Here is a 26,738-nt window from a genome sequence, read left to right on the forward strand (position 1 = left end):
GCAGCCAAGTTCATGGCACCGTGAGTGGCTCTGCTGCACAGGAGGGCAGGAAAAAGAGTGGGAGAGATATAGTGATAGGGGATTCCATTGTAAGGGGAATAGATCGACGTTTCTGCGGCCGTAATGGAGACTCCAGGATGGTATGTTGCCTCCCTGGTGCAAGGGTCAAGGATTCTCGGCGCGGGTGCAGGGCATTCTGAAAAGGGAGGATGAACAGCCAGTTGTCGTGATGCAGAGAGGTACCAAAGATATAGGTTAAAAAAAGGGATGAGGTCCTACAAGGCGAATTTAGGGAGCTAGGAGCTAAATTAAAAAGTAGGACCTCAAAGGTAGTAATCTCAGGATTGCTACCAGTGCCACATGCTAGTCAGAGTAGGAATCGCAGGATAGCTCAGATGAATACGTGGCTTGAGGAGTGGTGCAGAAGGGAGGGATTCAAATTCCTGGGACATTGGAACCGGTTCTGGGGGAGGTGGGACCAGTACAAACCGGACGGTCTGCACCTGGGCAGGACTGGAACCAATATCCGAGGGGGAGTGTTTGCTAGTGCTGTTGGGGAGGAGTTAAACTAATATGGCAGGGGGATGGGAATCTATGCAGGGAGACAGAGGGAAATAAAATGGAGGCAAAGCAAAAGATAGAAAGAGAAAAAGTAAAAGTTGAGGGCAGAGAAACCCAAGGAAAAAAGCAAAAAGGGCCACATTACAGCAAAATTCTAAAGGGGCAAAGTGTGTTGGAAAGACAAGCCTGAAAGCTCTGTGCCTCAATGCGAGGAGTATTCGGAATAAGGTGAACGAATTAACTGCACAGATTTTACTTAACGGGTATGATGTAATTGGCATCACGGAGACATGGCTCCAGGGTGGCCAAGGCTGGGAACTCAACATCCAGGAATATTCAACATTTAGGAAGGATAGACAGAAAGGAAAAGGAGGTGGGGTGGCATTGCTGGTTAAAGAAGAAATGAATGCAATAGTAAGAAAGGATATTAGCTTGGATGATGTGGAATCGGTGTGGGTGGAGCTCCGGAATACCAAAGGGCAGAAAACGCTAGTGGGAGTTGTGTACAGACCACCAAACAGTAGTAGTGAGGTTGGGGACAGCATCAAATGAGAAATTAGGGATGCATGCAATAAAGGTACAGCAGTTATCATGGGAGACTTTAATCTACATATCGATTGGGCTAACCAAACTGGTAGCAATGCGGTGGAGGAGGATTTCCTGGAATGTATTAGGGATGGTTTTCTCGACCAATATGTTGAGGAACCAACCAGGGAGCTGGCCATCTTAACATAACATAAGAACATAACATAAGAATTAGGAACAGGAGTAGGCCATCTAGCCCCTCGAGCCTGCTCCGCCATTCAATAAGATCATGGCTGATCTGGCCGGGGACTCAGCTCCACTTACCCACCCTCTCCCCGTAACCCTTAATTCCCTTATTGGTTAAAAATCTATCTTAGACTGGGTGATGTGTGATGAGAAAGGACTAATTAGCAGTCTTGTTGTGCGAGACCCCTTGGGGAAGAGTGACCATAACATGGTAGAATTCTTTATTAGGATGGAGAGTGACACAGTTAATTCAGAAACTAGGGTCCTGAATTTAAGGAAAGGTAACTTTGATGATTTGAAGCGTGAATTGGCTAGGGTAGACTGGCAAATGATACTTAAAGGGTTGATGGTGGATAGGCAATGGCAAACATTTAAAGATCACATGGATGAACTTCAGCAATTGTACATCCCTGTCTGGAATAAAAATAAAATGGGGAAGGTGGTTCAACCGTGGCCAACAAGGGAAATTAAGGATAGTGTTAAATCCAAGAAATTGGCCAGAAAAAGCAGCAAACCTGAGGACTGGGAGAAATTTAGAAATTAAGAATTCAGCAGAGGAGGACAAAGGGTTTAATTAAGAGGGGGAAAATAGAGTAGGAGAAGAAGCTTGCAGATAGTAAAAGCTTTTACAGATACATAAAACGGAAAAGAGTGACTAAAGTAAATGTTGGTCCCTTAGAAGATGAGAAGGGGGATTTAATAATGGTAAATGTGGAAATGGCTGAGAACTTAAATAATTATTTTGCTTCGGTCTTCACAAAAACCATGCCAAAAATTGCTGGTCACAGGAATGTGGGAAGGGAGGACCTTGAGACAATCACTATCACTAGGGGGGTAGTGCTGGACAGGCTAATGGGACTCAAGGTAGACAAGTCCCCTGGTCCTGATGAAATGCATCCCAGGGTATTAAAAGAGATGGCGGAAGTTATAGCAGATGCATTCGTTATAATCTACCAAAATTCTCTGGACTCTGGGGAGGTACCAGCGGATTGGAAAGCAGTTAATGTAACGCCTCTGTTTAAAAAAGGGGGCAGACAAAAGGCAGGTAACTATAGGCTGGTTAGTTTAACATCTGTAGTGGGGAAAATGCTTGAAACTATCATTAAGGAAGAAATAGCGGGACATCTAGATAGGAATAGTTGCAATCAAGCAGACGCAACATGGATTCATGAAGGGGAAATCATGTTTAACTAATTTACTGGAATTCTTTGAGGATATAACGAGCATGGTGGATAGAGGTGTATTTAGATTTCCAAAAGGCATTCAATAAGGTGCCACACAAAAGGTTACTGCAGAAGATAAAGGTACACGGAGTCAGAGGAAATGTATTAGCATGGATAGAGAATTGGCTGGCTAATAGAAAGCAGAGAGTCGGGATAAATGGGTCCTTTTCGGGTTGGAAATCGGTGGTTAGTGGTGTGCCACAGGGATCGGTGCTGGGACCACAACTGTTTACAATATACATAGATGACCTGGAAGAGGGGACAGAGTGTAGTGTAACAAAATTTGCAGATGACACAAAGATTAGTGGGAAAGCAGGTTGTGTAGAGGACACAGAGAGGTTGCAAAGAGATTTAGATAGGTTAAGCGAATGGGCTAAGGTTTGGCAGATGGAATACAATGTTGGAAAATGTGAGGTCATCCACCTTGGAAAATAAAAACAGTAAAAGGGAATATTATTTGAATGGGGAGAAATTACAACATGCTGCGGTGCAGAGGGACCTGGGGGTCCTTGTGCATGAATCCCAAAAAGTTAGTTTGCAGGTGCAGCAGTTAATCAGGAAGACGAATGGAATGTTGGCCTTCATTGCGAGAGGGATGGAGTACAAAAGCAGGGAGGTCCTGCTGCAACTGTATAAGGTATTGGTGAGGCCGCACCTGGAGTACTGCGTGCAGTTTTGGTCACCTTACTTAAGGAAGAATATACTGGCTTTGGAGGGGGTACAGTGACGATTCACTAGGCTGATTCCGGAGATGAGGGGGTTACCTTATGATGATAGATTGAGTAGACTGAGTCTTTACTCGTTGAAGTTCAGAAGGATGAGGGGTGATCTTATAGAAACATTTAAAATAATGAAAGGGATAGACAAGATAGAGGCAGAGAGGTTGTTTCCACTGGTCGAGGAGACTAGAACTAGGGGGCACAGCCTCAAAATACAGGGGAACCAATTTAAAACCAAGTTGAGAAGGAATTTCTTCTCCCAGAGGGTTGTGAATCTGTGGAATTCTCTGCCCAAGGAAGCAGTTGAGGCTAGCTCATTGAATGTATTCAAGTCACAGATAGATAGATTTTTAACCAATAAGGGAATTAAGGGTTACGGGGAGCGGGCAGATAATTGGAGCTGAGTCCACAGCCAGATCAGCCATGATCTTGTTGAATGGCGGAGCAGGCTCGAGGGGCTCGATGGCCTACTCCTGTTCCTAATTCTTATGTTCTTATGTTCTTATGTTCTTATGGAACATAAAAACTGACTGCAAAAGCTTCTATAGATATGTGAAGAGAAAAAGATTAGTGAGGACAAAGTAGGTCCCTAGTAGTCGGATTCAGGTGAATTTATAATGGGGAACAAAGAAATGGCAGACCAATTGAACAAATATTTTGATTCTGTCTTTACGAAGGAAGACACAAATAACCTTCCGAAAGTACTAGGGGACTGAGGGTTTCGTGAGAAGGAGGAACTGAAGGATATCCTTATTAGGCATGAAATTGTGTTCATGAAATTGATGGGATTGAAGGCCGATAAATCCCTGGGGCCTGACAGTCTGCATCCCAGAGTACTTAAGGAAGTGGCCCTAGAAATAGTGGATGTATTGGTGATCATTTTCCAACAGTCTATTGACTCTGGATCAGTTCCTATGGACTGGAGGGTAGCTAATGTAACACCACTTTTTAAAAAGGGAGGGAGAGAGAAAACGGGTAATTATAGACCAGTTAGCCTGACATCAGTGGTGGGGAAAATGTTGGAATCAATTATTAAGGATGAAATAGCAGTGTATTTGGAAAGCAGTGACAGGATCGGTCCAAGTCAGCATGGATTTATGAAAGGGAAATCATGCTTAACAAACCTTCTGAAATTTTTTGAGGATGTAACTAGTAGAGTGGACAAGGGAGAACCAGTGGATGTGGTGTATTTGGACTTTCGAAAGGCTTTTGACAAGGTCCCACACAAAAGATTTGTGTGCAAAATCAAAGCACATGGTATTGGGGGTAATGTACTGACGTGGAAGGAGAACTGGTTGGCAGACAGGAAGTAGAGAGTCAGGATAAACGGGTCCTTTTCAGAATGGCAGGCAGTGACTAGTGGAGTGCCGCAGGGCTCAGTGCTGGGACCACAGCTCTTGACAATATACATCAATGATTTGGATGAAGGAATTGAGTGTAATATCTCCAAGATTGCAGATGACACTAAACTGGGTGACGGTATGAGCTGTGAGGGGGATGCTAAAAGGCTGCAGGATGACTTGGACAGGTTAGGTGAGTGGGCAAATGCATGGCAGATGCAGTATAATGTGGATAAATGTGAGGCTATCCACTTTGGTGGCAAAATCACGAAGACAGAATATTATCTGAATGGTGGCAGATTTGGAAAAGGGGAGGTGCAATGAGACTTGGGTGTCATGGTTCATCAGTCATTGAAAGTTGGCATACAGGTACAGCAGGCGGTGAAGGCGGCAAATGGTATGTTGGCCTTCATAGCGAGGAGATTTGAATATAGGAGCAGGGAGGTCTTACTCCAGTTGTACAGGGCCTTGGTGAGGTATCACTTGGAATATTGTGTTCAGTTTTAGTCTCCTAATCTGAGGAAGGTCGTTCTTGCTATTGAGGGAGTGCAGCGAAGGTTCACCAGACTGATTCCCGGGATGGCAGGACTGACATTTGAGGAGAGATTGGATGAACTGGGCCTTTATTCACTGGAGTTTAGAAGGATGAGAGGAGATCTCATAGAAACATACAAGTTTTTGATGGGACTGGACAGGTTAGATGCGGGTAGATTGTTCTCGATGTTGGGGAAGTCCAGAACCAGGGGACACAGTCTTAGGATAAGGGGTAGGCCATTTAGAACTGAGATGAGGAGAAACTTCTTCATTCAGAGAGTTGTTCGCCTGTGGTATTCCCTGCCGCAGAGAGTTGTTGAGGCCAGTTCATTGGATATATTCAAGTGGGAGTTAGATATGGCCCTTACAGCTAAAGGGATCAAGGGGTATGGAGAGAAAGCAGGAAAGGGATACTGAGGGAATGATCAGCCATGATCTTATTGAATGGTGGTGCAGGCGCCAAGGGCCGAATGGCCTACTCCTGCACCTATTTTCTATCTTTCTATAACCCTCTATTCCCTTCTTCCCCATATGCTTATCCAGCCTCCCTTTAAATACATCGATACTATTTGCCTCAACCCCTCCCTGTGGCAGCGAGTTCCACATTCTCACCACTCTCTATGAATTCTCGGTGAATTCCGGTCTGTGCAGTCTCAGGGCACGGGCAGCAAGTGACGGTGTATTAGGAAAAGTCCGTATTTCACAGACGACGCACAGTCTCAGCCTGAAGCAGTGTGAATCAATGTGGATTAGTCTGACTGCACCGAGCGATTCCAGGTGGAGAGGGTGCAACACCGAGGCCTGTAAATCTGCGAGACGATACATCAGTGGTGGGAACACTGTGCCCTCCAGTAACACTCGCCCTGTCGGCACTTGAGAAAAATTCAATGTTTACTCAGGATCAAAGCAGCTTTTAAGCAAACAGAGAGGAAGGCACATTGAACATGTGCAGAAACACTTGGAGCAGTTCGCCCCGAGCAGCTCGGACTTTGAAGTGCTCGACTGAAGTGCTCCACGTACATAAACCGAGGAGAGTTAAATGTGCGTGAGAATGCTTATGTAAATGGTATATACAGTGCATTCTCTCAAAAGTGCCTTTGTCCTTCTAACCCTAAACATTCAAATCTAAACATTTCCAGTGAATTTGTGCTGGAATGGTCCAATTCTGCCGTCTAGTCAATGGATTTAGAAGAGTATGGGGGTTGTAGCTGGTGAGAATGAGGCGGCAGTGCCCCGAAAATAGTGGGGAATGAGTTACTGCCCCATTCTCGCTGTCGCCATGGATACCGGGCCTACCACAGGGCTGGATCGCCCACCTGATTCAAGCAGTTGGCCCTTTTGAGGTGCAGCTTGAACCCTATGATGGACACCGGATCCCGAGTGCCATTTTGGGATAGTGCTGGGTGAGTGCATGCCGTATTCAAAAAGGAGTTAGATGAAGTCCTTACTGCTAGGGGGATCAAGGGGTATGGCGAGAAAGCAGGAATGGGGTACTGAGGTTGCATGTTCAGCCCTGATCTTATTGAATGGCGGTGCAGGCTCGAAGGGCCGAATGGCCTACTCCTGCACCTATTTTCTATGTTTTTATGTATACACTCTGCCAGCATCAGCCAGCGGGCCAGCCAAGGAGCAGCCCACAGCTCGGTTTTATTGAATCGTTGTGAGGCCATGAGGAGCAGCAGCGTTCCCGTGGGGTCACCACCACCAGCTGGAGCCGCTGTTGATCGGGGTCCCTTGCTCCGCACCCCTCGTGGACAGAACTTCACCCGAGGGGCTGCCCGGGGAGCTCCACCTCCCCCCACGGCCCGCTGGCCGAACGCTAACCAGGCCCGCTCTCCCGTTGGCGGTTAGACAGCACGCTCCACCGGCTGACCGTCCAATCTCCGCTCCGGGGGGGGGGGCAGGAACCCACCCATCTCTAGAGCCTCGATGTTCGCTCCGTATCAAACTGTAGTTACCAATGATCTAATGCAAGGTCGGAATACAGAGACAGGCGAGCAGATATCCCACTTGCAATTACAGGAAGCTAGGGGAGGGAAGGCATTTTTCCTAAAACAAGCACAGTACAATCTCAGCGTAACTGGTCCTGATGGATCATGGCTGAAATTCAACCTCAGCAGCGATGTAAAGCAGGCCATAGCCGATCGGCCGCCCATTATACTCCACGCTCGATTTTCCATTGGCAAGGAGATCAGTCAGGGTGATCCGTTATTGGCCAGGCAGTGTCTCCACCAACTTTCAATTTCACCCCCATCAAGTTTAAGATCCTTCACTTACTGGCGTCATCAGAATCGCCACAGCGGACACACATTTGATCAAAACAATCTCAATAGATTGGCTCGGTGCTTCTGATCCAGAGCAGCGGGGCTCAGAACACTGGACCTGGGGACCCTTGCAGCGTATCTTCCCATTACCCATGGCCCTCAGCAGACTCCATGTGTCCGTATCATAGAATCAGAGAAATTTACAGCACAGAAGGAGGCCATTCGGCCCATCGTGTCTGCACTGGCCGACCAAGAGCTACCCAGCCTAATCCCACTTTCCCGCTCTAGGTCCATAGCTCTGTAGGCTACGGCACCAAATGCACATCCAAGTACTTTTTAAATGTGGTGAGGGTTTCAGGCCGTGAGTTCCAGACCCCCACCACCCTCTCGATGAAAACTTTTCTCCTCAAATCCCCTCTAAACCAATTACTTTAAATCTATGCTCCCTGGTTATTGACCCCTCTGCTAAGGGAAATAGGTCCTTCCTATCCACTCTATCCAGGCCCCTCATCATTTTATACACCTCAATAAGGTCTCACCTCATCCTCCTCTGCTCCAAGGAAAACAACCCCAGCTTCTCCAATCTTTCCTCATATTATCCCTTTGCCCAACACGAGACTCTCACTCCATGTGCTGGACATTTCCATTCACAACTTGCTCAGAGGGGGCCCTCTTCAGGAATGATGTGCGGATGAAAGGCAAAGTTTCACTGAGCATAGCATTGGTACAGAAAACAAATAATGCAGTGGTCAGACAGCTTACCTCCTCACGATGCTCGTCCCGTGATCGCTGGATAAACCACCGGATGGAAGCTTGCTGCGACTTGGGGATACATTCCAGGAACGTGGAGTTAAACTCAATACCGAAGATCAGCTTCTCTTCAGCTTCATTGCTCATACCTGCCAATCACAAACCCAGACGTCAACGCTCATACCGGCCAATCACAAGCCCGGGTGTCAGTGCTCACACCGGCCAATCACAAGCCTGGGCATCAATGCTCACACTGGCCAATCACAAGCCTAGATGTCAGTGCTCACACCGGCCAATCACAAGCCCGGATGTCAGTGCTCACACCGGCCGATCACAAGCCTGGGCATCAATGCTCACACTGGCCAATCACAAGCCTAGATGTCAGTGCTCACACTGGCCAATCACAAGCCTAGATGTCAGTGCTCACACTGGCCAATCACAAGCCTAGATGTCAGTGCTCACATCAGCCAATCACAAGCCCGGATGTCAGTATTCACACCGGCCAATCACAAGCTCGGACGTCAATGCTCACACCGGCCAATCACAAGCCCGGATGCCAATGCTCACACCGGCCAATCACGAGCCTGGATATCGGTGCGAGTTTTGCAGCGCACTGATGCCTGTGAAAGCTGGGCACCAGCTGGCGTGATGCATTAACACAGAAGTAGCTCAGTTGTTGCCGGGTGTGTGACTGAGCCAATAGATTTCAGGAAGGTTTGCAGTTAAGCGCTGTTTGAGCCGGGTTCAATGATTTCCACCTCGGGCATCTGTCAGCCCATGGTACCTCTATGCAAGGAATTAACGGGAATGTCAAGAAAGAGAATTGTTTCATAGAGATGTTACAAATGTTAAAGATTTCTCTTCATTAACTAATACCAGGAGGGATTAACCAAGAAATCAACCCTAAACTATAGGATTCTTTTACCAAAATAACAGGAATTACAGTTGTTTCCTGCAGTGGAAACAATTTATTGTATAATCTGACTTGATATATTAAACTGCTGGACTGTCAGTCTCACTCAATGGGAAGGCCACTGACAGAAATGGAAACACATAGGGAGCAAGACATCGAGACAATTCCCACTACATTCAGCCTAAGAACATAAGAAATAGGAACAGGAGTCGGCCACTTGGCCCCTCGAGCCTGCTCCGCCATTCAATACGATCATGGCTGATCTGATCATGGACTCAGCTCCACTTCCCCGCCCGCTCCCCATAACCCTTTACTCCCTTAATCGCTCAAAAATCTGTCTGTCTCTGCCTTAAATATATTCAATGACCCAGCCTCCACAGCTCTCTGAGGCAGAGAATTCCACAGATTTACAACCCTCTGAGCGAAGAAATTTCTACTCATCTCAATTTTAAATGGGTGGCCCCCTTATTCTACGACTCTGTCCCCTAGTTTTAGTTTCCCCTATGAGTGGAAACATCCTCTCTGCATCCACCTTGTTGAGCCCCCTCATTATCTTATATATTTCGATAAGATCACCTCTCATTCTTCTGAACTCCAATGTGTAGAGGCCCAACCTACTCAACCTTTCCTCATAAGTCAACCCCCTCATCTCCGGAATCAACCTCATGAACCTGTGCGATATTGGACTGGAAGTTACTTCATGCTGCCCTGGAGTAGTCATTTTCTGACATACATTAGTAATGTGGATCTCACTCAGCAGCAAAGCCTATTGAGACGTTGCAGACATGAGTACCTGTCAACATGGAGTCCGAAAACTGGTCACTGGACGTCTAACGTTGAATATGTGCCATTTCCTTATCTCTCGTTCAGCACAAAAAAATTCATTTGATGCACAAAAAAAAGGTACACATTTTCAAAAATATTAATTAATTGTTGTAAAAACAGTTCATTTGAGTAAAGCACGGTGACGACTGCACCAGTTACAGCGGCTGTAACGTTGTGGGAGTTGCTCAGACTAAAACAAGGGTGCAATACTTTAGCGTTACTCATTTGTTTCTAAACTTAGCTTTAATAAATGTAAAAATATAAAGACAAATTTAGCTGCTTTCTCTGTCCCAGCACAGGACAAGAGCAGTGAATCCAAAGTGGGCTTCTGGATGTTCAATTGTGAGCCGCTGCAGTCCGTGTGGTGAAGATGCTCCCACAATGCTGACTTTGTCGGAGCGGTTTGGTACAACTGAGTGTCTCGCTGGGCCATTCCAGAGGGCAGTTAAGAGTCAACCACATTGCTGTGGGTCTGGAGTCACATACAGGCCAGACCGGGTAAGGGCGGCAGATTTCCTTCCCTGAAGGACATCAGTGAATCCGATGGGTTTTTACGACAATCCAGTAGTTTCATGGTCCCCATTACTGACACGAGCTTTTTATTCCAGATTTATTTAATTAACTGCAATTAAATTCCCCAGCTGCCGTGGTGGGATTTGAACTTGTGTCTCCGGATCATTAGTCCTGGCCTCTGGATTACTGGTCATTGACCCTTTAAATGTGGGAACTGTATATGGAAAGTCCATATTGAATGAAAAGATCAAGGTCTTCTCCTGTTTTGTGGGTTGTGGGTTGTTTAACTACTGCAGTTAAAACTAATTTCACAGTGATAGCATGATTGAATTTCAAATTCAGATGGAGGGTGAGAAAATTGGATCTCTAACCCGCGTACTAAGCTTAAATAAAGGAGGCTATGAAGGTATGAGGGCAGAGTTGGCTAAAGTGGATAATAGATTAAAGTGTAGGATGGTTGATGAACAGTGGTGTACATTTAAGGAGATATTTCACAACTCTCAAGAAAAATATATTCCAGTGAGGAGGAAAGGGTGTAAAAGAAAAGATAGCCATCCGTGGCTAACTGAAGAAATAAAGGCCGGTATCCAATTAAAAACAAGGGCATACAAAGTGGTCAAAACTAGTGGGAGGACAGAAGATTGGGAAGCGTTTAAAAGCCAACAAAGAATGACTAAAAAAATGATTAAGAAAGGGAAGATAGACTGTGAAAGTAAACTAGCACAAAATATAAAAACAGACAGCAAGAGTTTCTACAGGTATATCAAAAGGAAAAGAGTGGCTAAAGTAAATGTTGGTCCCTTAGAGGACGAGACCGGGGAATTAGTAATGGGGAACATGGAGATGGCAGAAACTGAACAAATATTTTGTATCAGTCTTTACGGTAGAGGACACGAACAATATTCCAACAGTGGATAGTCAAGGGGCTATAGGGGAGGAGGAACTTAACATAATCACAATCACTAAGGAGGTGGTACTCAGTAAGATAATGGGACTAAAGGCAGATAAATCCACTGGACCTGATGGCTTGCATCCTAGGGTCTTAAGAGAAGTAGCGGCAGGGATAGTGGATGCATTGGTTGTAATTTACCAAAATTTCCTGGATTCTGGGGTGGCCCCAGCAGATTGGAAAACTGCAAATGTAACACCCCTATTTAAAAAAGGAGAGACAGACAAAAAGCAGGAAACTATAGACCAGTTAGCCTAACATCTGTGGTTGGGAAAATGTTGGGGTCCATTATTAAAGAAGCAGTAGCAGGACATTTAGAAAAGCAAAATTCGGTCAGGCAGATTTATGAAGGGGAAGTCACGTTTGACAAATTTGCTGGAGTTCTTGGAGGATGTAACGAACAGGGATCAGTGCTGGGACCCCAACTATTTACAATCTATATTAACGACTTGGAGGAAAGGACTAAATGTAACGTCGCCAAGTTTACCGACAATACAAAGATGGGAGGAAAAGCAATGTGTGAGGAAGACACGAAAAATCTGCAAAAGGACATAGACAGGTTAAGTGAGTGGGCAAAAATTTGGCAGATGGAATATAATGTTGGAACGTTTGAGACCATGCACTTTGGCAGAAAAAAAATCAAAGAGCAAGTTATTATTTAAATGGAGAAAGATTGCAAAGTGCTGCAGTACAGCAGGACCTGGGGCTACTTGTGCATGAAACACAAAAGGTTAGTATGCAGGTACAGCAAGTGATCAGGAAGGCCAATGGTATCTTGGCCTTTATTGCAAAGGGGATGGAATATAAAAGCAGGGAAGTCTTGCTACAGTTTTACAGGGTATTGGTGAGGCCACACCTGGAATACTGCGTGCAGTTTTGGTTTCCATATTTACGAAAGGATATACTTGCTTTGGAGGCAGTTCAGAAAAGGTTCACTAGGTTGATTCCGGGGATGAGGGGGTTGACTTATGAGGAAAGGTTGAGTAGATTGGGCCTCTACTCATTGGAATTCAGAAGAATGAGAGGTGATTTTATCGAAATGTATGATTATGAGGGGGCTTGACAAGGTGGATGCAGAGAGAATATTTCCACTGATAGGGGAGACTAGAAATAGAGGGCATAATCATAGAATAAGGGGCCGCCCATTTAAAACAGAGATGAGAAATTTCTTCTCTCAGAGGGTTGTAAATCTGTGGAATTCGCTACCTCAGAGCTGTGCAAACTGGGACATTGAATAAATTTAAGACAGAAATAGACAGTTTCTTAAACGATAAGGGAATAAGGGGTTATGGAGAGCGGGCGGGGAAGTGGACCTGATTTCATGATCAGATCAGCCATGATCTTATTAAATGGCGGAGCAGGCTCGAGGGGCTGTATGGCCTACTCCTGCTCTTATTTCTTATGTTCTTTTGTTCTTATGTCAGTGTTGGCCAGCTTTACAATACATTGGTCAGACCACATGTCAAAGACTATGCACACCAGCAGAAAGGACTGACATTACCAATGGTAGAGGAAGCTGCAAAGCAGGGCCCAGGTGTAATGAGGGTCAGCTATGAGGAAAATTAGAGAATCTGCCCTCCTTTATTCCCACCCTCTCTGTAATCACCATGGTAGCTGTTTCCTGGCCTACGATGGGATTAAAAAATGGCTCAGCAACAGAAACATAGAAACAAAGAAAATAGGTGCAGGAGCAGGCCATGGATGAATTACAACAATTGTACATTCCTGTCTGGCGTAAAAATAAAAAAGGGAAGGTGGCTCAACCGTGGCTATCTAGGGAAATCAGGGATAGTATTAAAGCCAAGGAAGTGGCATACAAATTGGCCAGAAAGAGCAGCGAACCTGGGGACTGGGAGAAATTTAGAACTCAGCAGAGGAGGACAAAGGGTTTGATTAGGGCAGGGAAAATGGAGTACGAGAAGAAGCTTGCAGGGAACATTAAGGCGGATTGCAAAAGTTTCTATAGGTATGTAAAGAGAAAAAAGTTAGTAAAGACAGAATCAGGGGAAGTCATAACGGGGAACAAAGAAATGGCAGACCAATTGAACAAGTACTTTGGTTCAGTATTCACTAAGGAGGACACAAACAACCTTCCGGATATAAAAGGGGTCAGAGGGTCTAGTAAGGAGGAGGAACTGAGGGAAATCTTTATTAGTCGGGAAATTGTGTTGGGGAAATTGATGGGATTGAAGGCCGATAAATCCCCAGGGCCTGATGGACTGCATCCCAGAGTACTTAAGGAGGTGGCCTTGGAAATAGCGGATGCATTGACAGTCATTTTCCAACATTCCATTGACTCTGGATCAGTTCCTATGGAGTGGAGGGTAGCCAATGTAACCCCATTTTTTAAAAAAGGAGGGAGAGAGAAAGCAGGGAATTATAGACCGGTCAGCCTGACCTCAGTAGTGGGTAAAATGATGGAATCAATTATTAAGGATGTCATAGCAGAGCATTTGGAAAATGGTGACATGATAGGTCCAAGTCAGCATGGATTTGTGAAAGGGAGATCATGCTTGACAAATCTTCTGGAATTTTTTGAGGATGTTTTCAGTAAAGTGGACAAAGGAGAACCAGTTGATGTGGTATATTTGGACTTTCAGAAGGCTTTCGACAAGATACCACACAGGAGATTAATGTGCAAAGTTAAAGCACATGGGATTGGGGGTAGTGTGCTGACGTGGATTGAGAACTGGTTGTCAGACAGGAAGCAAAGAGTAGGAGTAAATGGGTACTTTTCAGAATGGCAGGCAGTGACTAGTGGGGCACCGCAAGGTTCTGTGCTGGGGCCCCAGCTGTTTACATTGTACATTAATGATTTAGACGAGGGGATTAAATGTAGTATCTCCAAATTTGCGGATGACACTAAGTTGGGTGGCAGCGTGAGCTGCAAGGAGGATGCTATGAGGCTGCAGAGTGATTTGGATAGGTTAGGTGAGTGGGCAAATGCGTGGCAGATGAAGTATAATGTGGATAAATGTGAGGTTATCCACTTTGGTGGTAAAAACAGAGAGACAGACTATTATCTGAATGGTGACAGATTAGGAAGGGGGAAGGTGCAGCGAGACCTGGGTGTCATGGTACATCAGTCATTGAAGGTTGGCATGCAGGTACAGCAGGCGGTTAAGAAAGCAAATGGCATGTTGGCCTTCATAGCGAGGGGATTTGAGTACAGGGGCAGGGAGGTGTTGCTACAGTTGTATAGGGCCTTGGTGAGGCCACACCTGGAGTATTGTGTACAGTTTTGGTCTCCTAACTTGAGGAAGGACGTTCTTGCTATTGAGGGAGTGCAGCGAAGATTCACCAGACTGATTCCCGGGATGGTGGGACTGACCTATCAAGAAAGACTGGATCAACTGGGCTTGTATTCACTGGAGTTCAGAAGAGTGAGAGGGGACCTCATAGAAGCGTTTAAAATTCTGACGGGTTTGGACAGGTTGGATGCAGGAAGAATGTTCCCAATGTTGGGGAAGTCCAGAACTAGGGGTCACAGTCTAAGGATAAGGGGTAAGCCATTTAGGACCGAGATGAGGAGAAACTTCTTCACCCAGAGAGTGGTGAACCTGTGGAATTCTCTACCACAGAAAGTAGTTGAGGCCAATTCACTAAATATATTCAAAAGGGAGTTAGATGAAGTCCTTACTACTCGGGGGATCAAGGGGTATGGCGAGAAAGCAGGAAGGGGGTACTGAAGTTTCATGTTCAGCCATGAACTCATTGAATGGCGGTGCAGGCTAGAAGGGCTGAATGGCCTGCTCCTGCACCTATTTTCTATGTTTCTATGTTTCTATTCGGCCCTTCGAGCCTGCACCACCATTCAATAAGATCATGGCTGATCATTCACCTCAGTACCCCTTTCCAGCTTTCTCTCTCTATCCCTTGATCCCTTTAGCTGAAGGGGCCATATCTAACTCCCTCTTGAATATATCCAACGAACTGGCATCAACAACTCTCTGCAGTAGAGAATTCCACAGGTTCACAACTCTCTGAGTGAAGAAGTTTCTCCTCATCTCGGTCCTAAATGGCTTCCCCCTTATCCTTAGACTGTAACCCCTGGTTCTAGACTTCCCCAACATCGGGAACATTCTTCCTGTATCTAAACTGTCCAGACCCATCAGAATTTTATATGTTTCGATGAGATCCCCTCTCATTCTTCTAAACTCCAGTGAATACAGGCCCAGTTGATCCAGTCTCTCCTTATATGTCAGTCCTGCCATCCTGGGAATCAGTCTGGTGAACCTTCGCTGCACTCCCTCAATAGTAAGAACGTACTTCCTCAGATTAGGAGACCAAAACTGAACACAATATTCCAGGTGTGGCCTCACTAAGGCCCTGTACAACTGCAGTAAGATCTCCCTGCTCTTATACTCAAATCCCCTAGCTATGAAGGCCAACATGCCATTTGCCTTCTTCACTGCCTGCTGTACCTGCATGCCAACTTTCAATGACTGATATACTATGACACCCAGGTCTCGTTGCACTTCCCCTTTTCCTAATCTGCCGCCATTCAGAAAATATTCTGCCTTCAAGTTTTTGCCACCAAAGTGAATAACTTCACATTTATCCACATTATACTGCATCTGCCATGCATTTGCCCACTCACCTAACCTGTCCAAGTCTCCCTGCAGCCTCTTATCTCCAAGTTTGCAGATGACACGGAGGATGCTATTACATTCAATTCCTTCATCTAAATCATTAATGTATATTGTAAATAACTGGGGTCCCAGCATTGAGCCCTGCGGCATCCCACAAGTCACTGCCTGCCATTCTGAAAAGGACCCGTTTATCCCGACTCTCTATCCAAGTCTGTACATTACTCCTAATACCATGTGCTTTAATTTCACACAACAATCTCTTGTGTGGGACCTTGTCAAAAGTTTTTTGAAAGTCCAAATACACCACATCCACTGGTTCTCCCTTGTCCACTATACTAGTTACATCCTCAAAAAATTCTAGAAGATTTGTCAAGCACGATTTCCCTTTCATAAATCCATGCTGACTTGGACCGATCCTGTCACTGCTTTCCAAATGTGCTGCTATTTCATCTTTAATAATTGATTCCAACATTTTCCCCACTACCGATGTCAGGCTAACCGATCTATAATTCCCCGTTTTCTCTCTCCCTCCTTTTTAAAAAAGTGGTGTTACATCAGCAACCCTCCAGTCCATAGGAACTGATCCAGAGTCGATAGACTGTTGGAAAATGATCACCAATGCATCCACTATTTCTAGGGCCACTTCTTTAAGTACTCTGGGATGCAGACTATCAGGCCCCGGGGATTTATCGGCCTTCAATCCCATCAATTTCCCGAACACAATTTGCTGACTAATAAAGATTTCCTTCAGTTCTTCCTTCTCGCTAGATCCTCTGTCCCCTAGTATTTCCGGAAGGATATTCGTGTCTTCCTTCGTGAAGACTGAACCAAAGTATTTGATCAATTGGTCTGCCATTTCTCAGTTCCCTATTTTAAATTCACCTGATTCTGACTGCAAGGAACCTACGTTTGTCTTCACTAATCTCTTTCTCTTCACATATCTATAGAAGCTTTTGCAGTCAGTTTTTATGTTCCCAGCAAGCTTCCTCTCACAATCTATTTTCCCCCTCCTAATTTGTCCTCCTCTGCTGGATTCTAAATTTCTCCCAGTCCTCAGGTTTGCTGCTTTTTCTGGCCAATGTATATGCCTCTTCGTTGGATTTAACACTATCCCTAATTTCCCTTGTTAGACACAGTTGAGCCACCTTCCCTGTTTTATTTTTACTCCAGATAAGGATGTACAATTGTTGAAGTTCATCCATTTGATATTTAAATGTCTGCCATTGCCTATCTATCATCATCATCATAGGCAGTCCCTCAGAATCGAGGAAGACTTGCTTCCATTCCCAAAGTGAGTTCTTTGATGGCTGACCAGTCCGATACGAGAGCCACAGACCTTGTTACAGGTGGGACAGACATTTGTCGAGGGAAGGGGTCAGTGGGGCTGGTTTGCCGTGCGCTCCTTCCGCTGCCTGCGCTTGATCTCTTCATGCTCTTTACGTTGAAACTCAAAGAGCTCAATGCCCTCTCGGATTTACTTTCTCCACCTCGGGCGGTCTTCGGCCAGGGCCTCCCAGGTGTCGGTGGTGATGTCGCACTTTACCAGGGCGGCTTTACCAAGGATCCACCGTCAACCTTTTAAGTATCATTTGCCAGTCTATTCTAGCCAATTCACGCCTCATACCATCGAAGTTACCTTTCCTTAAGTTCCAGACCCTAGTTTCTGAATTAACTGTGTCACTCTCCATCTTAATAAAGAATTCTACCATATTATGGTCACTCTTCGCCAAGGGGCCTCGCACAACAAGATTGCTAATTAGTCCTTTCGCATTACACATCACCCAGTCTAGGATGGCCAGCCCTCTAGTTGGTTCCTCGACATATTGGTCTCGAAAACCATCCCTAATACAGTCCAGGAAATCCTCCTCCACCATATTGCTACCAGTTAGGTTAGCCCAATCTATATGTAGATTAAAGGCGCCCATAATAACTGCTGTACCTTTATTGCACGCATCCCTAATTTCTTGTTTGATGCCATCCCCAACCTCACTACTACTGTTTGGTGGTGTGTACACAACTCCCACTATCGTTTTCTGCTCTTTGGTGTTCCGCAGCTCTACCCTTACAGATTCCACATCATCCAAGCTAATGTCCTTCCTAACTATTGCGTTAATTTCCTCTTTAACCAGCAATGTTATCCCACCTCCTTTTCCTTTCTGTCTATCCTTCCTGAATGTTGAATACCCCTAGATGTTGAGTTCCCAGCCTTGGTCACCCTGGAGCCATGTTTCCATAATCCAAATTACATTATATTTGTTAATAGCTGCCTGTGCAGTTAATTCGTCCACCTTATTATGAATACTCCTCGCATTGAGGCACAGTCTCTTCGGGCTTGTCTTTCTAACACATTTTGCCCCTTTAGAATTTTGCTGTAATGTGCCCTTTTTGATTTTTGCCTTGGGTTTCTCTGCCCTCCACTTTTACTTTTCTTCTTTCTATCTTTTTCTTCTGCCCCCATTTTACTTCCCTCTGTCTCCCTGCATAGGTTCCCATCCCCCTGCCTTATTAGTTTAACCCCTCCCCAACAGCACTAGCAAACACTCCCTCTAGGACATTGGTTCCGGTCCTGCCCAGGTGCAGACTGTCCCTTTGTACTGGTCCCACCTCCCCCAGAACCGGTTCCAATGTCCCAGGAATTTGAATCCCTCCCTGCTGCACCACCCCTCAAGCCACGTATTCATGTGAGCTATCCTGCGATTCCTACTCTGACTAGCTCGTGGCACTGGTAGCAATCCTGAGATTACAGGAAACAGATGGTGCCGAACGATCAATGGGAGAGTGTTGTTCCAAGGGGCAATGACAAGGGAGCTCTCCGTCAATCCATTGTGTGGCCCCCTGCACTTCACATCGCCCTTTTTATATTAAAGTCAGACAGAAGCAGAGAACTGTCACTCAATATCTGCATTTGGTCGTGTCTGGTAACGGTGGATAATATACAGTCGGTTGATTTACTCTGACGGTAACTTGAGTCGCTGACAGCAAAACTAGGTCAGAAATATCTGAATAGAAAATGTAGGTAATTGTAGGTATTTTCTCAAATTCCCAGAACTCTATCACTAGCTTTATCCAACACAGAGTGTGCCTCGCTTCCAGGCACCTCCCGGCTGTACGGCTAACTGCAGGAAGTATGCAGAGCTTAGAGCTCGGGTTTCCCTCGGCCTGTTGGGAATTTCCCACCAAGGGCTTGGCTGGAGATTAGTTGCTAACACCCCTGCGAAGCACCTTGGGACATTTCACTACATTAAAGGTATTGCATAAATGCATATGGTGGTTGTTGCATTCTTCCAATTCTGCCCTTCTGACCATCCCTGATTATAATCACTACACCATCGGTGGCTGTGCCTTATGTTGCCTGGGCCCCAAGCTCTGGAACTCCCTCCCTGAACCTCTCTACCTCTTTGCTCCTTTTAGACGCTCCTTAAAACCTACCTCTTTGACCAAGCTTTTGGTCACCTGCGCTAATTTCTACTTATGCCGCTCGGTGTCAATTTAAAAAAATCTGTGAAGCGCCTTGGGACGTTTCATTACGTTAACGGCGCTATATAAATACAAGTTGTTGTTGAACCATGGGGATGAACTGATGCCCATGGGCTGCGCGGAGGGGTACTTAGAGTTCCAAAGACCCCGCCCCTCCCCAGCCTCCCCTGAACACGGGGTCACTGTCATGATCACAATCTGAAGCAGTCCTGTGGTGTTTCCCGCGAGTCTAATTCTCGTTGTAAATGACAAGCTTTTCAATTCCTTCACGAAGCCAGCACTTCTGCACTCCCCGGGGACGCAGACCTGATCACATTTAGGATTCTGCGAGTTTCGAGACATTCAGTGCTTCACCTACACTACGTCAATGGCAAGTCGATGCAAGGGTTCCGGAGGTTATATAGAATTTACATTTATAGCCCAAAAATTAATTTGACATAAAACATAAGCCAGACTTTCACCGACTGTGAACTCCTAATATCTGGGCTTGCTACACATTATGTTGCGGGGTTAAGGGTCACAAAAGCTGTATGATAAATTATCATCCCGGAATGCTGGGCCATTTAATATTCCTCACAATCTATGCTCACTTGTGGGCTCTGTAAACAATCTCTCTCTATTACTGTGGTTTGAAATAAATATCATTGAGCGCTTGCCTTCGAGTCGCTCTCACTCAGCAATGCCTGCGGCACAGTGCTGCAGGAATACTTACTATCTTCCAGGTCCCAGCACTGGCTGATTGGGTCTCCGTGCTTCACGTCTTGCCGTCTCGTGCGCCTGTACAAACATCATCAAAGCCAATGAAATATTAATTGTACAAAGCTTGTTTTGACCCCAGTTAACAGAGGAGAAAAATCAACACCGCTAAATCTTTCAAACTATGACAATGTTTTTGCAGTTTGCACTTGTTAACTCTTGCCTTTTACTACAAGCTCTGCTATTTTATGACATTCCCTTTACCCGGCCTTGCTCCAACAGCTCCCTAACTCATTGCTCAGTGATTAATCACTACTTATCTACACTGGCACTTGCCGAGTGTTCTAGCAAGCACACAAGTATGATGAATGGAGCAGTTAAAATACACATTAAATGAATAACTTTTTATTCATTTTCTACCACAAAATCTGGCGTATAAATCGTTTCTTATATCAATCAGGCATCGCATAATGACCACGACGCGATTTGCCCTGTCAGTTCTCCTACTCATTTCAATCTTGGATTACAGCCGTGTCTCATTGGGTATCACTCCCGCCTCGGAGTCAGAAGGTTGTGGGTTCAAATCCCACACCAGGGACTTGAGCACAAAATCTAGGCTGACACTCCCAGTGCAGTGCTGAGGGAGTGCTACACTGTTGGAGGTGCCGTCTTTTGGATGAGGCGTTAAACTGAGGCCCCGTCTGCTCTCTCAGGTGGATGTAAAAGATCCCATGGCACTATTTCGAAGAAGAACAGGGGAATTATCCCCGGTGCCCTGGGGCCAATATTTATCCCTCCGTCAACTTCACTAAAACAGATTATCTGGTCATTATCACATTGCAGTTTGTGGGAGCTTGCTGTGCCACGTTTCCAACATTACAACAGTGACCACATTTTGAAAGTACTTCGTTGGCTGTAAAGTGCTTTGTGACATCCCAAGGTCATTGATGCCCTCCCATCACCTAAGTTTATCAAAAAGTCTGCTATATTTACATTGCTATTCACACTGAAGTGAAATGGATTTGAATGTGCATAATGTAAAGTGGGCAGGGGATGTGACAGTCAGTTCCCAATCGACCCGTGAAGCCACTGAAGCTGGGATATGGGAGATGCATGTAACAGAAATACTGCACCTCCAAACTGCAGCAAGACTAACTTCAATCTGTTGTGAAATCGTGTTTTATAGAATGATGCTGCACAGGAAGAGGCCACTCGCTCCGCTCCGTCAAGCCTGTGCTGGCTCGCTGCGAGAGCAGTCCGCTCGATTCCCAACCCCGTGCTTGTTTAGATTTTTCTTTTTCAAATATTTACCCACGTCCCTGCTGACAGAGATGATGTGTTGTGCGTCTATCACAGTTTCTGTTCGGGCATTCGATGTCCTAACAATCCGCCATCTGAAAAAACGCTCAATGCTTCTTTGGATCCCTGTTTGGTTTTTGTCTCCTTTTCATATTAAGGCACACACTAGTGCCTCACTATACCAGCAACATTTAGCTCCTAGACGCAGGGTTCTTTTGTTGCTAGGCCCAGCGGGACGTGTAGCCGATTCTGCACACTGCACTATTCAATGCCTGAAACCAGTATCTGCAAGAGCAGGGATCACCACCCACATTATAACAGCACCATTGCCCAATACCAGTGTTTATAACAGTGTCCTTAGACAAGACTGGCATCTGTAATGGTGCCATCAGCTCAGACTGGTATCTATAACAGTATCCTTAGCGGAGAACAGTATCTATGGCAGTAACTGTAGCAGAGAACAGTATATATAACGATACCCTTAGTTAAGACTATTTGTAATGATACCTCGAGCAGAGACTGATATATCTAACTGTATAAATTCTTATCCTTGTTTTTAAATCCATCCATGGCCACGCTCCTCCCTATCTCTTCAACCAACCCTACAACCCTCTGAGATCTCGCCAATTCTGGTCCCTTGCGCATGCCTGATTTTCATCGCTCCACCATTGGCGGCCATGACTTCAGCTGGCTGGGCCCCAAGCTCTAGAATTCTCTCCTTAAACCTCTCTATCCTCTTTTAAGATGCTCCTTTAAAACTAGCTCTTTGACCAAGCTTTTGGTCACCAGTCCCAATATCTCCTAGACGGCTCAGTGTCAATTTTTTTTTGATAATGCTCCTGCGAAGTGCCTTAGGATGTTTTACTACATTAAAGGCGCAATCTAAATACAAGTTGTTGTCGTATCCTGATCACCTTACAACAACTGCCCAAGTGGCCACTTTTAAAATCAGGAGCTGACCATCTGGAGAAACTTTTGGAGTGTATGGGAATCGAGGGATATGAGGATTGGGTGGGAAAGTGTTGAGGTCGAAGATCAGGCTCGAGGGTCCGAAACGCCAACTCCTGCTCCTATTTCTTATATTCTAATGTTCCAATGAACTGTGTCTTTATATTCTTATTGCATGGTGCTGTGAATTGGAGCATTCCTGAGAGAGGTTCTGAAACACAACACTTGTTGTGAGCCACATTTCTTGAGAACTTTCTCAAAAACACTGAATTAAACTCAAAGTTCCCACCCTTTATTTTAAAACAATTGTTTTATGGAGAAAGTTATTGGGTTAGTTTTCAGTTTGGGGACGGTACAGCTCTCCGTTACCTGGATTGCATTGGAATGGAGAGTCCAGCATCGCTACAACAGCCCACCATCGCTGGTTTACAAACTGAAAATTATCTTTCATTTGACTCAATTTTTAACTATTTTCCCTGATCGGCATCGTGTCTTGCGGGAGAGGATGAGTAGGCCCTGATCCGTAATCTCTGATACAGTGCTCTCCGCTAGTTAACGTGTGAGTACCAGTCTCCACATTCTCCCACCCTCTCCGAGAGGAAGCTCCGAGACTCTGTCTTATGTACGGAGCAATACTGGGAGGTCGCTGAGTGGGACTGCAGGCTGCATCTCCCGTCCTCCCACTCTCTAGGTGGGGGGAGACTAACTGTAGCACCATGGCATTCAATTACTTTTTACTGCTGATGACTTTAAAATACAAAACCTGGGGATGACAGGTCTTTAAAAAAATAACAAATCACATCAAGATGAGGCTTCAAGTTGAACACATTGAGTGTTGCTCCCCGCATCGTTGAAGGATGAAGCTGAGAGAGGCTGGATCGCCCAGCTGCCTGGGGAAGGATTACTGATTTACAACCTGGCACAGTCCGCCCCCAGGGACCACGCTGAATTCCTTATTTCACTGAAGTTATTTCTGTTCTCAACCAAACAGCTCAGCAGCGCATGTTCCTGACCCACACCGACCAGGGGAGGGTTCCCGTTCTCATCGCACGGTGTCCTAATCGCCCTCTGTCAGCTATCAGCCGTGGCTCAGTGGGCAGCACTCTCGCCTTGGAATCAGAAGGTTGTGGGTTCAAGTCCCACTCCAGAGACTTGAGCACAAAAATCTAGGCTGACTCTCCCAGTGCGGTGCTGAGGGAATGCCGCACTGTCGGAGGGGCAGTACTGAGGGAGTGCTGCACTGTCGGAGGGGCAGTACTGAGGGAGCGTTGCACTGTCGGAGGGGCAGTACTGAGGGAGTGCCGCACTGTCGGAGGGGCAGTACTGAGGGGGGGGGCAGTACTGAGGGAGTGCTGCACTGTCGGAGGGGCGGTACTGAGGGAGTGCTGCACTGTCGGAGGGGGCGGTACTGAGGGAGCGTTGCACTGTCGGAGGGGCGGTACTGAGGGAGCGTTGCACTGTCGGAGGGGCAGTACTGAGGGAGCGCTGCACTGTCGGAGGGGCAGTACTGAGGGAGTGCAGCACTGTCGGAGGGGGAGTGCTGTACTGTCGGAGGGGCTCCTGGCCAATACTCCCTCAGTATTGGCCCTGGCTCTGCACCAAATGACCGTCGCCGCCCGGAAAATAACAGGCTGCGACATTAGAAGTAAAGGGGAGGAGAATGTGGGAACGCACTACTTTGGCAGATATTGTATGGCTGGGAACATGACGAACTGAAACCGGGAACCACAAGAGCACGGGTTTGAGCAATCCACACTGTAAAATTATCTCATGTTAAATCACTTCAAGAAAACTTGGAGCAAGATAAGAGTCAATCTTCATGCTACAGAAATAAAATATTGTGGAATGTTTTTTTTTTAAAGTGAGCGAGTTATCTTTGGCAGCCTCTCAAATGACGCAGCTTTAAGGGAAAATGTAAAGGATCGGTGGCCATCAATAAATGCCAGCAATGTGAAGGAGAGGCTTCTGGTGGCACGGTAACCCTGACCAGCTGACCCCACTCACCGCTTGGATGCCGGGACGTAGCGAGAACACGAGCTTCCATCCCAAGCACAGTACGGGTCTCTGGCCAAGCAACATTCTGCACAGGCCTTGCCGTAGATGTCACATCGATGGAGCGAGAGCTGGAGCAGGCCATCCCGCGAGCCAACGTACAACTGCTGCTGTAAGTGCAAGGGGAAAGGACATTTAGCTGCTGTTTCCTGTGGTTCTTAATGTAACGCTTACCGCTGGAAAAGAAATACATTTTATCGATAGATACTACTCTAGATAAATACTCGAATACAATAATTTACCTGTTTTGAAGATATTTCCATATTTAATATTGGAGAAGGGCCCTGTAAAAATAAGGAGGGAAATGTTAAATGCCACACATCCTAAATCCAGTTTGTTCTTAACTGCAATGTGATGATCAAAGGATGGAAGCAGCCACTGGCCCGAATGAATATATAAATGTGGGGCGAGCGGCAGGCCCCAGAGAGATGCATATAATGAAGTGAGAGGTTCAAGAGTGACAGTGACTCTACCAGCACACACCAACATATTGGGTAGGGTTCGTGTGGCAAAGCTCCCAGGGAGCCTCACTGGATGGGTGCACGGTCTGAAAACCAGTCTGCGTCTGGACAATGACCAGTTATAAAGGGATGTTCAATCTAGTTACAGCCGGGGCTCAGTGGGCAGCACTCTCTCTCGCCTCTGAGTCAGAGGGTCGTGGGATCAAGTCCCACTCCAGGGACTTGAGCACAAAAATCTAGGCTGACACTTCCAGTGCAGTGCTGAGGGAGTGCTGCACTGTCGGAGGTGCCGTCATTTGGATGAGACGTTAAACTGAGGCCCCGTCTGCTCTCTCAGGTGGATGAAAAAGATCCCAGGGCATTATTTCGAAGAAGAGCAGGGGAGTTATCCCGGTGTCCTGACCAATATTTATCCCTCAATCAACATCACTAAAACAGATTATGTGGTCATTATCACATTGCTGTGTGTGGGAGCTTGCTGTGCACAAATTAGCTAACACATTTCCTACATTACAACAGTGACTACTCCACTGTTACATGTGAAATATTTTGACAATTTAGGCAGGAGTATCCAGGTTCTGAATGCATTTTAGCTTTGGGAAAGTTTAAAAGTTTCCAAGCAATCCATGGATCTCATTGAAACATATAAGATTCTGAGGGGGATTGACAGGGTAGATGCAGGGAGGATGTTTCCCCCGGGGCTGGGGAGTCTAGAACCAGGGGTCACAGTCTCAGGATAAGGGGTCGGCCATTTAGGACTGAGATGAGGAGGAATTTCTTCACTCAGAGGGTGGTGAATCTTTGCAATTCTCTGCCCCAGAGGGCTGTGAATATGGAGTCTCTGAATATATTCAGGGCTGAAATCGATAGATTTTTGGAGTCTGGGGGTATCAAGGGATATGGGGATCAGGCAGGAAAGTGGAGTTGAGGTCGAAGTTCAGCCATGATCTTACTGAATGGTGGAGCAGGCTCGAGGGGCCGAATGGCCGACTCCTGCTCCGATTTCTTATATTCTTATGTTCTGATCATTTTTTGGGGTCAGGTTTGATGGTGGACTTATACTACGTACAATGTCAAACTGCATCCCCCATGGACTGTCGGTGCTCTCTGCTCCAGAGTCAGAGTTATACTGTCACTTCAGCATTGAAGTAAAAATGCCCCCCTAAAAATCAGACGGATTATCGGTCATCACATTTAGCCCAAGGCATTTCCACTCAGACTAACAATACAAATATAACTTGAAGTGAAAGCATGAAAATGTCATCACAGGCACGATGGGCCGAATGGCCTCCTGCGCTGGATTAGTCGATGATTCTGTGAGCATTGGGCGATAGTTACACAGGTGCAGAAGGTACAACTAGAACTGGGCTGGCACGTTTACATTCAATGACAAACTGCTTCCTTACCTTAAACACCTGCAGTTCCTCCAGTACCACCTCTTCCGTGATCCAGTTTTCCTTTGTGACACTCACCACCTTTAAAACTGTTCCAACGTCTGAGGGCGAAAAATAAAAGTCAAGATTTAAGGAACCTTTCCCCGAGAATATGAAGCAACAACAGAGAGTCTGCTCTGGTTAATCAGGGCAGCGCTCCACCCAGCCTACCACTGTTAGAGGAACGACATCAGCACAGAGACTGTGTCTGCTCATAGAGACGGCCTACCCCACCCTAACCGCTCAGGTAACTCGGGTTGGCCAATCAGTGCCACTTGCTAGTGTTGTCCACATCCCAAGAACAAAACAGGCATTGACTCTGAAACCGTGCGTGTAGGTTACAGGTTGAAGAAGGCTTTTCGACAGCAAATTTGGCAAAGTTATTAATACACCAATGTTATTACCAACAACAATTATA

General features: G+C 46.0%; 1 protein-coding gene across 3 annotated transcripts in view; it reads right to left on the bottom strand.

Annotated features, from left to right (window-relative positions):
- The window catches only part of sema3d (sema domain, immunoglobulin domain (Ig), short basic domain, secreted, (semaphorin) 3D), a 337,849-nt gene that overhangs the window by 51,696 nt on the left and 259,415 nt on the right, over positions 1-26,738 (bottom strand). For 2 of the 3 annotated variants that reach the window (XM_070897058.1, XM_070897060.1), the window contains 5 exons: positions 26,294-26,382; positions 24,669-24,710; positions 24,379-24,536; positions 20,144-20,208; positions 8,175-8,311 (listed from right to left, as the gene is read on the bottom strand). In XM_070897058.1, the coding sequence (XP_070753159.1) occupies positions 8,175-8,311; positions 20,144-20,208; positions 24,379-24,536; positions 24,669-24,710; positions 26,294-26,382 (491 nt within the window). The remainder of the gene's footprint in view (positions 1-8,174; positions 8,312-20,143; positions 20,209-24,378; positions 24,537-24,668; positions 24,711-26,293; positions 26,383-26,738) is intronic. The other variant, XM_070897059.1, reaches the window with a different exon arrangement.

The sequence above is a fragment of the Pristiophorus japonicus genome, chromosome 13, assembly GCF_044704955.1.
Source record: "Pristiophorus japonicus isolate sPriJap1 chromosome 13, sPriJap1.hap1, whole genome shotgun sequence".
NCBI lineage: Eukaryota > Metazoa > Chordata > Chondrichthyes > Pristiophoridae > Pristiophorus > Pristiophorus japonicus.